We start from the raw sequence: 13,237 nt of genomic DNA, 5'->3' as shown, positions 1-13,237 counted from the left end.
GTTCACGGTATTTTTTATAAATCTCACTTTCTACCTGTTGCTAAGTGCATAGAAATACAATAGATTTCTATATATTGATTCTGTAGCCAGAAGCCTTGCTGAATTTACTTCTAAATTTTGAGAGTTTCTTTTGGATTGTTTTGTAATCATGTAATTGGCAAGTAATTTTGTCTCATTATTCATGCTTTCTTTTCTTTTTCTAGCTGTATTGCACCAGATAGGGATTCCATTACAGCACTGAATAGGAGTGCTGGTACTAGATGTCCTTTCCTTGTTCCCAAACTCAGGAGAAGTGTTCAACATTTCGCTACTGAGTATCATCCTGGTTATATACTTTTTGTAAATGCCCTTTATTAGATGAAGAAAGTTTAGGATCTGTTTTTATACTATGTGCATAAATATACTGTGTGTATACCATGTACATATACAACATACTATATATATATATATATTCATACTATATTATATAGTGTGTGTGTGTATATATATATATATATATACTATATTCATTCTGTTACATTGCTCTGTTTATTTTGGCATCAGTCCATCTCTATATTAATTATTATAAACTTATAGCACAATTTTGTATTTTGTAGAGTAAGCCTCCTCTCATTTCTTTTTTTTCTTTCCTTCTCTTTCTTGTATACATTTTTTTCTCTTAAATATTTTTGCCTATATATGGACTCTTGGCTGAAATTATATTTAACTCTTTAGATCCAAGGAAAATTTTCATCTTCATAATATACAATAAGTATCAGGAACATGGAGTAAATATTTCTCCATTTACCCAGGTCTTCTTTCACATAGATGGTAAAGAGGGTTTTTTTTTCATATATAGATTCTATATTTGTAAAAAATTATGTTGTATGTACATTATATATATTTTAAATTATGGCATGTGTTGTATGCACATTATATATATGCTACATATTACATACATTATATATATTATATGGTGTGTGTGTATACACATGTGTATATATATATATATGCATATATATATAATGTACATTGTAAACATCCATATATTCACCACCCAACTCAAAAAAGCATTACCTCTGCCTTTGAAACCCTTCATACCCTTCTCTCCAATTGTCATCTGACATTTTTTTCCCCACACTGAGGCCATTATATTATTATCTGTTTTAATAATTCTCTTGCTTTCCACTAGTTTGACCGCCTATGTAGTGTATGTGTCTCTAAAGAATTTTCTGCTTAATGCCATCTGTTTCTTTTTTGACTTGTTTGCTCAACAACCTGTAAGAATCAGCCACGTTGTTCTATGTAGCTATCATGTGTTCATTTTTATTGATATCTAATATTCCATTTTACAAATATGCCAAAATTATCTTTTCTACTATTGATAAACCTTTGGATGGTCTTCAGATGTTTTGTACTGTGAACAATGTTGCCATTAACCTTCTTGTAAATGTCTTTTGGCATAAAAGTTATTTCTAAATGGGCTATTACTTTTCCAGATTATACTAATATATTCCTTCATCATCTCTCATATGTCTTAAGCAAATTACTAATAGATTTCTGGGCACTTTTCTGTCTTTTCTCAAGATGAAAAACTGTCACAAACATGACTTCAGGGCTGAGTTCCTCCTCCAATATCTTTCTCCCTGAATCTGCTTTCATTTGTAGATGAGAAAATTGACTCAGCCAAGATGATAGTGGTTATTGACAGATAAGTTAAAGCCAGGTGCCCTCTCCTCACATTGATGCCCCCACCACAGAGCAGGCCATGGTAGAGTAGGAGGGAGAGCGTTAAAATATTTTCCTAATCCTAGTCATTTCCCTGTGATTAGGATTATGAATGAATAGCTGCTGTTTGGACTCGGGCATAGGAACAGATGCCTAGCAGAGTCAGGGCAGAGGTGGGGTGAGTGGGCATCAAAGGCAGTGATGTCCAAAGTCTTTATCTTCCGGGAAGGTCCCTGTCCTGCCCCAGTGGGCTCCCTGCTGGGGGGAGTGGTTCAGACTAACTGAGGCCAGGTAAGAACCACGCTTCTGTTCTCCCTGGGACTTGGTCCATTCAGGCAGGTGTGGTATAGGAGAGCATGGCATGTATGTGCTCCCGCACGTGTGTGTGTGTGTGTGTGTGTGTGTGTGTGTGTGTGTTGGAGTGTGCAGAGAGGCATGACCAGGTAGTTGTTCTCTGGAGGGCCTAGATGTCACGTTGCCTGACCGTATGTATTTCTGGGATCCTCTCCCACCCTGTTTGTGCTTCCCTCTCGTGATCTGCTCTCTCTCCTCCCCCATCCATTTCTTCTTCTGGGAGCTATTTTATCTCCAAATTTCCAGGCTCACTCAGAATTGGAGTCCCATACCACTGCCGGTGACAAACGGCTGTTTGGAAAAGAGGGAGGAAGGGCAGAGGCAAGTAGGCCTGGACATCAGGTGAAAATCAGAGTTGGCCAGGAAGTCTGGGTGCTGGTCCTAGCCCTGCCAGTGACCTACTTTCTCACAGACCCTGGGGCAGGACTGGCCAAGTCAAGAGAATGAACCAAATCCTTTGGAAGGTGACCTTGATCCTTTGAACAAGCAGCACCCCTCTTCTCCTGTCAGGCATCCTTACCTGACAAGGATTTTTTTTCCTTCTTTTAAGCACCTGGCATTTAGTCAATACCTTTTATGTGGCAGGCATGTTTCAGGGGCCAGGGACACAGATCGGGATCAGGAAGTGCTCTGTGAAGTGTCAGTGTGACAAATGGTCTGGAAGCAGCGGACCCAGGGCGCTGTAACCCAGGTTAGGAGGACTGTGGCCGGCACTGGGGAAGGCTTTCCTGAGAAGGTGCCATGTGAGCTGTGTGGGAGTTCCAGGAGGAGACAGTCAAGTTGGCACGTATGTGGAGGGAAGCAGGTGGTTCAGGCTGGAGGAAAGGCTGGGCAAAGGCAAGAAGACATGATCCAGCATGCCCATGGGGGGGTGGGGGGGCTGGAAGTAGTTCCGTGTGGCAGGCGTGCAGGATGGGCTGTCCGGCCGTGAGCTCACACCGGAGGCCCACCAGGCCATACGAAGGGGTTTGAGTTTGCACACAGGGCCCGTGCTTCTCCAAACTGAGCCTGAAAAGCACTCAGGAAGACTATTAGGAGACAGACCCCTGGGCCTTACTCCAGCCTACAGAATCAGAACCTCCACGAGTCAGACCTCGGAATCAACCCTTCGCCGTGTCTCAGGAGAGTCCGCACAGGCCCAAGGAAGTGGTGGGGGAGTTCTAAGCAGGGGAGAGGCAGGCACAAGGGAGACAAGTCCCAGTGCTCTCCTGGGCCTCTGCTGGAAAGAAAAGTCCCTGGGGCTATGAACAGCATCCCCAGAAGCTTCTTCCAGGGTCTGTTGCCCTGGTGTCTCATGACCGAGACAGGGGCAGGCACAGAATTGGGGTTTCCGGTTGGACAAGCTCCTCCAGGTAGTACAGTAGAGGGACGGGAGAGGTGTCCCTCCCACCCCATTCCCACTCCACTCACCCCTAACGGTGTCACCTTATAGGACCATCTCTCACCCATCCCTTCATCCTACATGAAACCCGATTTCCACATCCTATACGGCTCCTTATTCAAGCTGCGTGTTCAGAACGTGTTGGGGGAAGGTGAGGAGGAGGACTGAGGCCGTGTTTTCACCCAGGCTAAGGGGAAGGAGGCTTCTTGGGATGGTGGGTTTCCTTAGTTGTTCAAAGCGGTTCCCTAGTTGTACGAGCCCTAGGAAGAAGGCTATGTGATGGCTTCGTACCTCCTAGTGTGATTGTGTCCCTCCTCCTAGACTTCTCTCCAGAAAATGGTAATGACGGATTCTGATACACGGGATGTAAATTAGTTCTCCAGTCCAGAAACGTGCTGTGCTCAAGGGAGCCCACCTCCTAGGGGTTCCCACGACACAGAACAGCACCCAAGCTCCTCACCCGGACCCCAGAGGAGTCACCCCTGCTTTGCAGCTTCAGCCCTGCCCTTGCTTTTTTTTTTTTTAACGTTTATTTATTTTTGAGACAGAGAGAGGCAGAGCATGAACAGGGGAGGGGCAGAGAGAGAGGGAGACACAGAATCTGAAACAGGATCCAGGCTCTGAGCTGTCAGCACAGAGCCCGACGCGGGGTTCGAACTCACGGACCGTGAGATCGTGACCTGGGCTGAAGTCGGATGCATAACCGACCGAGCCACCCAGGCGCCCCACCCTTGCCTTTTAACCAGTGTAACTTTTGCACTTTAGAACAGTGAAACCAGGCAGTTTCACACCTGGATGCCAGTGGTTATGCTAATCTCTCTGACAGAAATGGCTCTCCCACCCCTCCCCCTCTGTCTGGCTAACTCCAAGACCCACTCTCTGCGATACCCCTCCCACCCAAGACACACCTCAGTCTTGCTGTTCCTGGAAGCAGACCTATACCTCCATTCTGTGCTACCCTGCCTGGGGAGCACTCATATGGAAGTTTTGTTTCCCTTCCCCCTGCACCAACTTGAACAGAAATTCCTCAAGGACAGGGCTTATGGTATTACATTGTGTCTTTCCAGTGCCTGGCACGTAGTAGAAACTCAACAGATATTTGCTGAACCAGACAGAATCCAGATGAATGAGAATCGCTCTCAGACATGTGAATGCCGTGATAATTTAATAGCTTGTGAGGATTTGCCTGTTGGTATTTTTAGATGGCTTTTAAAACCTCTATATAGATGTGACACCCATTCCCCCTACATTAAGTGTAAAGTAACAAACATAATGAGTCAGCTGAAGGTGATTATTTGCATCTCAAAAGGCGGGGGGAGCAGGTTTCCTTTAAACATTAAGCTTTTGCTGGAACTTTCAGAAACTTGCCTTACAGATCATTAACTTCTGGGGGTGGGGAGCAGGAGTCCTAAAGTTACCCTTCAGAGTCTGAGCTCTGAGAGCCTCTGGAAGAAGGAAGCAAGGCAGAAGATCGTGGAGCCATACAGGACTGGATTCAGATTCTGACTATATTAGCTGTGGGTCCTCAGGCAAGTCGGGTAACCTGTCTGTACCCCAATTTCCTTATCCCTAAAGTGGAGATGTACTATACTGACGTTGTGATTGTTGTAAAGACCTAAAGGATCCTATATTGAGTACCTTAGCTCATAGAAATTCCCCAATAACCGTAACAGTACTGTTGTTAGCCTTGACACCGCACATGGAAGAGAGGTTTGCAAGGTTTACGGGACTTTACCCTGGATCACAGGAATAAGAATGGCAGAAGGTATCCAGACAGGGAGGGCCAGACTGTGCGGCAGCGTAACTTTGCTCTTACAGCACTTCACAAGTTTTGGATTCTTTAAACTAAATCCATCCATGCTGAATGTGCACAAGCAGAAGGCTGACGACAGCGCCGGGCAGTGTGGTTGAGGGGAGGGTCTCGGACTCTAGAGAGCCTACCACTCACTAGCTCTGTGATCCTGGCGAGATCACCTCACTCAGTTTCCTAAGCTGTAGAAAGGATGCTCCGTACACCCTCCATAGACGGCACATAACCGTATTATGAAGTGGTCAGGATTAATCAACAGCACAAAGTGCCCTGTTGGAGGAACTGATTGCTCTGGGAATAATGGAGAGAGAGGGGATGCAAGAGCTTTGGTCCCAGGCTTTGGACACCTGACAGGAGAGAGCTGTTTGAGCTTGCGTGTGTTCTGTAACACAAAGGGTTTGCCCTAGATAATCCACTGGGTTCCTAAAGTAGCCCAAGGCCAATCTAGCATAGTTTCCCAAACAGCTGCTCTCAGGCCTGGGGGGTTGTGCCCGGATGCCCCCACCTGCTGCAGGATAAGTCCTGCTCACTCCAGAGCCAGGCCTCCTCTGGAAACCATCCTTCCCGCGCGCCGCCCCTCCCCCGCCCCCCATTGTGTGGTCCTCATTGTGCCCGTGCCTGTCATCTGGATGGTGACGGTAGTGAGCAAGGTACAAACAGGAGAGCAAACCATCTTTAGTGAGAAGCCTGTCATCTGAAGCAAAGACGGATGAGCACTTTGCCTTTGTAGAGATTTCTGGAATCTCCTGGGTCCTAACTCTTTTGCTGTTTCCCGTCCTTTGTGTAGAAATGTTTGGTAACAGGTGAGATTCTGTTACCTCCCTCTGGGTGGAAAGAGAAAGAAAATCCCGTTGGTTTGGGTCACAGCTGCAGGTAAAGCCCTTGGCTGCTACTTGCTCCCGGGTGTGGAAGAAGCGACCCGGTCTCTTCAAGAGTCCCCAGGACTCTGAGAACCGATCCCTATCCCAGGGGGTGGCAACGCAGGGACCAGGCTCTCCCCCTGACCGGGCAGGATGAGGGAGCCCGCCTCCACTCTGGGTACCCGCGAGCGTCTGGAAAGGGCACCTCGGGGAGGGCGGACCGAGACCTCGGGAAAAGTTGTCTAAACAAAGGGCATTCCTTAGCTTCCCCCGGGACAGCCGAGCCTGCTCCCCAAGCCCCGGGTGTGGAGTTGCACGCTTCCCCGGGGAGCCGGGGAGGAACGCGAGGTCTTCCTGGCCCTCGCCCGCGTGGAGCCGCGTCCCCCGCTGCGCACGCCCCGAAGCCTGGCCCGGCCCCGCGCCAAGGGGTCGGTCCCCCGGCGCCCGGGCCCCGCTCGTCCTCCCGCCCTTGGGACGCCCCGCCGCCGCGGCCGCGAGAAGGAGGCGAGCGGAGGGCGGCGGAGGCCTGGGTGGGGGCCCGGTCCCGCTCCTCCAGCCCCTTCCGCCGCCCCGCCTTTCTGCCCTCCGCGCTCCCTCTCTCCGCTCCCGGCCCGGGGCGCGCCCGGCTCGGCCTCTCTCCGCGCGGGCAGAGCCGGGACCTGGCAGCCCATGCCGCTTCCTTCCAGCCCGGGCCGCGCCCGCTTGGCCCTCGGACCCCGCAGGCAGGCGGCGGCCCGCACCCCACACCGCACGGCGGGGCCGGAGGGCAGAGGGCCGGAGCAGGGCCGCGCCGCGGGATGGAGGGGGTGCCGGAGGCGGCGGCGGCCCAGCCGGCGGGCGGCGGCCCCCAGTGAGTACGCGGGAGCGAGGCGCCGGGCGGGCCGGGACGGAGGGGTGGGGGAGGGTGGGGGGGGGTGCGAGCAGGGGCGCGGGGGAGGGCGCGGAGAGTCCTTCCCGCTTCAGCCTGTGGGGGCGAGAGCCGGCGCCTCCCCGGAAGGCTGCCCGCGCCCCGGGGAGCCCCCGTTGGAGGAGACGGGTTCTCCGGGGGCGCGGTGCCAGAGGCTCCCCGTCGGAAGTGCTTTTCCCCTGGCTGGGATTGCCCCGAACCCCCTGTTTTCTGAACTGAACTTTACAAGAGAGGATTCGGCGGCCGGGCTGCAGGAGAAAGTTGTTAACTTCTAGATCAACCGGTGGAGGAAATGATCTCGCCCGCCTGACGATACCCCTTTGCGCTTCCCCGGCGTAAGGCTGATGGGACATTTGCACTGTGTCCTTTGCTTTATGAAGTGTGTACATTCCTGCAACGTGTTTAAGCCGATTGGTCGTAAACGACTATTTCGGGGAATTCTGTGATGAACTTTTTTTGAAGTGAAAAATTAACTCCTAATTTGTAACTTAAGTAAATATGGATTTTTCTGCACAAGCCATTTACTTCAAGTGAGACATATATAAACGTATGGTGTTTCAGAGCATTTTCCCAGAGAGCGGGTGGATATTAACACGTCGTGGCACGTATGTGTGCACTGAACCACTTGGTGAATAAAATCCTCATTTTCATTCCCTGTGAAGACTATGACATCAACCGTGCCACCAAGGAGTGTTGTGATTCTGGCAAGTCACTTAACCCCTCCAGTCTGGATATTCTCCTCTACAGAATGAGGGGGGTGGGGGGTAAGTGATCACTTGATCACGGAGTGCTTTGAAAAAGCCCCGGCCTTGGAAGGAGAAGCTTTGCGTTGCAAACCCGGCCTCCGCCTGCCTGACCGAATCTCTGTGTGCCTCAGTTTCCCTGTCTGTGAAAATGAGGAGGATAATCCCATCCTGGCAGAGTGTGTGAGGATTATTTGAGAGTGTCTGAAAGCCCTTGCAGGCCTGCCTGGTACACAGCACATGTGGACAGGAGTCGGTGACTAATCGTGGCCACCCTCTGAGCGCAGCCCCATGCTGCAGTCCTGTGGCTTGTACACAGGTGGGCACCTTGAACCAGAGAGTCAGATCCTGTGGGGTATCTTCCTGAAGCCCCTCATCTGCACTGGCTTCCCTTAAAAAGGGAAGAGCGTGTTTGCTATTAACAGAGGTTGACATCCTCTGAGGTCACTTGTCAGCAAAGCAAGAGGCCAGGGATTGGGAAATCTGGCCCCTGTTTTCACTCCGGTCCACAGTTGGCTGTTGTTTGAAGCTTCATTGTGCTCCATCTCTAAAATGGGGGTAGAAAAACTAGAACGCTCCTCAGACTTGGAAGAAAAAACTCAATAGTAACTTGTGTGTCCCATCCAATGATTTATAGTTTTCAAAGCTCTGTCCCCATGTTTTTTCTCATCTGGACAGGGCTCAAAACCAAGGCACTCTGGGGACCCAGGAGGGTGTTGGAGCTACTAGCCATATGCTGGGTCTCAGGAGCTTTGTCTGTTTTCTTTTCCAGAGGGACCAAAACAGGGAGCGGAACAGCCAGCTCCATGGAGATGACCTCAGGTGTGGAGAGAGGTGGCCCTGAACCACGGCTGGATAATGGACACCTCCCAGGACCCTGGTCCTGCTCTCTGGAAGACAGAACACCCAACCTGATGGTCCCCCAGCACCCCGGTGCACTGGGGATACACCGCCAAGGTCCCTCTGTGCTGGAGACCAAGGTGAGGGCCTTGAAGGAAAAGATGACAGCAGGCAAACAGGGGGTGAGCCCCTGCCTCACTTCTCAGGAGAGGCCATCTAAGAAATCCAAATGCAGGCGAGTCAGGGTGGGTGGAGCTGGGACTCTGTCAGAGGGGTCTTCCTTGCCGGATGCTGAGGTGGTCCTCCCTGCTCAGAACCTGACTGATGCACAGCTGGACAGTGTTGTCAACAAGAGTGAACCTGCCAGGAAGGAGGTTCCCAGACCGCCCAGGCCGCCTTCTTCTGGGCTTGAGTGCTGGAACGGGAAGAGCCCGTGGCCTCCAGAAGCAGTGTGGGCATTGCCGGACAATGAGAGGAGCCTGATGCCAGGGCCTGGCTCTTTGCCAGAGAGCCCTATCCATACAGTCACTCCGGGCCGGCCTGGGGGCCCTGGTCCTTGTAACAAAATCACCCACGTGCCCCACCTGAGAAAAGGAAGGTCATATGCCCTTCAGGATGGTCTAGTTACAGGTGGAGACCTGGACAGTTTGTCTCTGACCTCCGAGGAAGACTTTGTCCCCAGGCCAGCCCTGCTCGGGGGCCTCTGGCGAGCTGGAGACCTGGGGGCTCTGGGCACTGGGGGCAGTGCCCTGTCCCTGTCTGACCGGGTGGAGAGGAACCGCCTTCTGCTGCAGGAGATGCTCAGTGTTGGGGGGCAAGGCCCCGCCAAGGTGGAAATCTCAGCCTGGACTCCATCCCGGGACAGAGGTATACCAGGTGAGGCTCACTCTGTAGGTCTGGGTGGTGGGGGCAGAAGGAGGGAGTCCAGGAGGGGACAAGGGGGAAGAGGACACCTGCGGAGGGGTGGGGCAGGAAGGGGAGAAGAGCACAGCTGCCTGTCACCTAATTCATCAAGAAGTCCTTTTATTCTGGCTCTGACATAGATTCTCTACCTGTCTGCTGAAGACCCCATGACCTCCAGACCAACTGGAGGCCACCCTCTGCTTGGCGTGGAGGCTACCATGATTTCTTCCCTTTCGTTCTCTCTTGTGGTCCTTTTGGAGTGGGATTTTGCACCTCCCTCCGCTGACTTGCCCTCAGCTCCCAGGGGACCTCTTTGCCTCCTGGGGGAAACCCTACCCACAAACAGGTCAGGTGTTCTGTTAGGTGGGCGGTACTCGGGCAGCGGGATGTGAAGTGTTCAGGTCCGAGAGCGCCTTCTTTCACGTCCTTCCTCCCACCCCAAAGTCCATTCCTCACCCCACACCTGACAGGACCCACACGGTCCCCTGGGCCCATGGCAGTGCCCGCCAGCTGTCACCGTGACAGGCCGTGCCTCCACTTCTTAGGCTGAGACACAGAGTAGAGTTGAATTTATCTGGGGAGCAAACTGCTTGTGAAGAAGACTGTCTTCTCCATGTTCATTGAGTGGCCCCTGAGAGCCCAGTTTCTGGCTCTGCCCTGATCTCTGCTTCTGTTCTGCCTCCTAGAACGACCACCCGGGGATGTGGACTGGGACTCAGGCATCTCCCTGCAGGACTCAGACCAGAACAGGTAAGAGCCCAGGGTGCGCACCTCCTCTCCTGGCCTCCTTGCTGTGGTCCCCTCGCTTACCCAGCACCGGGAGAGTGGGAGACCTCGAGAAAGCAAGAGGCAGGCAGATCCCACACCAGCAGACCAGTGCACAGTGCGCCGCTGGGGATCCTCCTATGTGAGACCCCATAGAATGTGCCAGTCACCCCCAGCGCCCACTGGTGCCTGGGTGCCACTTGAGCAAAACTGCTGGGTGCAGGGCACAGTGCCATGAGTATACCAGCAACCTGCTCTGCCTCCCTGGGTCATATCCCCTGTTCTGGGCTCTCTTTATCTTTAAAGTGGCCCAAATAGTATCTGTCTGGTTGACTTCCCAGGACTGTCATGAGGCTAAAATGAGAGAAGAGTTTTGAAAATCCTTAGGGAGGGTACACAAATGCAGAGCTTTCACCCCACGGTCCCTTTCCCATCCGGGGGGGTGCTGGCTCCTGTAAAGGATTTCACCTCCTCCAGTCTCTCCTGTGACATCCCACAGACTTTGCTCCAGCCCCTCCACCAGTGTCTCGGGGACCTGGCACACCAGGGTGGTTGGAGCAGTGGGGCCACTTTCTGACATGGGTAGTGTCCTGACCCGGCAGGACGTGCGCTCGGTTGGGGTGAGCGGCTCTCTCTGACACCCACTCAGAGGTTGGCCTCGGCCTCAGTCTTTGCCGAGCTCTTGGCTGCAGAACGCCAGGCGCCGGAGAGGCTCCATTTCTCCGGCTGTGCAGTGTCGTCACTTGTTGAGGGTCTCATGGTTTCTGTGGAGGTCAGAGGTCGGAATTGTTACTTCTTCATCACCAGGCCATTCCATACATAAATTCCACTTCATCTGACCTGCCCTCCAGAAAATGTGGAGGGCACATTTCTTGGCCCTGCCTTTACAAATTGAGGACTCCCCAGATTCAGGCGACCCAGCTCCTGCTTGGCTACTGGCCTTTGCAGTGGCCTTGGCCAAGGGCCTGGTGGACAGGGGGCTGTCTGGCTCCGTCGTCCCTCACTATCTATGACTTGGAATCATAGTTGACTCCGTTCTGCTAGGGTTCTCTTCTTCTGCCTCCACGGCCACTGTCTTCTGCCTCTCATCAGGTCTCCCCGTAGCCCGGCCACGGCATGGAGGGTTGTGACTGCAGAAAGGACTGTGGTCCTCAGCGACACCCTGTCCTCCTCCCTCTCCCTCCTGCTTCCTCGGAGAGCCCGCAGAGAAGGCAGCTGAGGCAGGCAAAGACGGTGCGTCCTCTTCCTGTGGCTGCTTCTGCCCCCCACCCCTCACACCCTTTCTTCCGGGGCTGGGAGAGAGGCCCAGCTGCAAGGTGCTGCCACTGGGGGCTTTGTCCGGACCTCTCTCTTGAAGGGAGAAGCCAAAGCTCCCAACTTGCATGTTGGATAATAAGTGATGAAAATACCTGTTTTAAAGGAGGAGAACCTCAACCATAGCAAAGGAAGGTATTCTCCCCCCAGCACCGTGAGGAGATGGCATTTGTGTATAATCCTCAGGATGGCGATTTCTAGACTGTGGTTTAAACTGCCAGGACACCTGCAGCATTTTAGGGTTCAGGTCGAGTGTATGTGTGCAGGTGCAGGATACATGGATGTGTGCATATATGTGTACTGTGTGGTATGTAGGTATATGCTGGGCGGGTATGGGTGTGTGGAGAGAAGTTGTGTGAGTGAGCTTTCAGACTGTGCCCAGCATATATCTGGGCATAGAGTTGGCATGGGGAAAACTCCATCCTCTGGTTTGTTTGGAAGGTCAGAGTGCCCCACTGACCTCTATTGGCAATCTACAGTCAGGCCCCTGCTGAGTAGACCCCCACGCTGAAGGGCCAGGGAACATGTCTAGTTCAAGGATGAGAGAAAGGTCGGCCATGTGTTGAGGCCCCCTCGGACAGGGCTCCTCATTTGGTTCTATTACTGGTCTCCTGGCAGATATGAAGGTGGTCCCTAAGACACGGCAGGCTCCATCTGTCCCCTGGCGGGGGTGGATTTACTGATGCCATTTCTGTATAGCTAACCTCCCCAAGAGACTTCCGAAGTAAGGCATGCTACTCTCCTCTCTGCGGTCCAGGAGCACCACATGGGACCAGTGTCCTGGGGATTTTGCGTCTGTACGGAGAGGCTTAGGGCCCTGGGCAGTGGGGTGTTCTGAAGCTATGGCCGGGCATCAAGATGGCCATCCTTAAGGGGTCAGGACGTGCTCAGGCAGTGAGTCCTCTCCTCTGAGGGTTGGAGGCATAAATGGTCCTGCTTCACACTCAGGTTAGCATCAGTGCCGTTCAGTATTGCATCAAGTAACCATTTGATGGAATTAACCCAAAGTGTATTTAATTATAAAATACACATTAATCCAATGTGTATTTGATTATAATTGTCTACAATTGTTACTGCTTTGCAAGGTGATAAGACAAGAAGCTCACGAAATGATGGTTACTGCAGAGCCTAAGACAGTCGTCACTGTCTGATGGTCGGGGGTGGGGATGTGTGGCCAGCCTGTTGAGGGGGATGGTCACGGGGAGAGTCGGCCTTGGAAGTGAGGTACCTGTGATGCCGTGGGAACATCAGAAGTGCGCTGGGACCCTGCATGCTGAGGGCCAAATGCTGACCTCCATCCCCTGACCCCAGTGTTGCCCCCAGTGTTGCCTCTTGAGGGGCAAGAGAAGGTCCCGTCCTAGAGAGCTGGAACATCCCAGTGGCCAGTCCTTCCCTCCAGAGGACCATGCGAGGGAGGAGGACAACGTGTTGTTGAGGACCACAGCTCTTGTTGTGTGCCAGGGCCTGTGCTAAGTGCTCACCACATTCTCACTTTATCCTCATAACTAGCTATATGGATTGTTCCTGCTTCGCTCACAAAGAGGCCCCTCTGGGGAGAGATTAAATGACTTGCCCAGGGTCATACAGCTATGAAGTATGGGAATGCAGGGCTGCTTGGTGCTGAAACCTGCGCTCTAACCCTCTTCCCACACT

At 52.4% G+C, this 13,237-nt stretch overlaps 1 protein-coding gene across 4 annotated transcripts in view; it reads left to right on the top strand.

The window, feature by feature from the left end:
• The window catches only part of KIAA1614 (uncharacterized protein KIAA1614 homolog), a 58,726-nt gene that overhangs the window by 10,194 nt on the left and 35,295 nt on the right, over positions 1-13,237 (top strand). For 2 of the 4 annotated variants that reach the window (XM_045048512.1, XM_045048513.1), the window contains exons 1-3: positions 6,830-6,962; positions 8,535-9,478; positions 10,192-10,255. In XM_045048512.1, coding sequence (XP_044904447.1) covers positions 6,910-6,962; positions 8,535-9,478; positions 10,192-10,255 — 1,061 coding nt within the window. In that variant the 5' untranslated portion in view covers positions 6,830-6,909. Of the gene's footprint in view, positions 1-4,832; positions 4,972-6,829; positions 6,963-8,534; positions 9,479-10,191; positions 10,256-13,237 lie in introns of those variants that run through there. The other 2 variants (XM_045048515.1, XM_045048514.1) reach the window with 2 other exon arrangements.

This window comes from Felis catus, chromosome F1, assembly GCF_018350175.1.
Source record: "Felis catus isolate Fca126 chromosome F1, F.catus_Fca126_mat1.0, whole genome shotgun sequence".
NCBI classification, from domain to species: domain Eukaryota; kingdom Metazoa; phylum Chordata; class Mammalia; order Carnivora; family Felidae; genus Felis; species Felis catus.
This window is presented reverse-complemented; position numbering and strand designations above follow the sequence as displayed.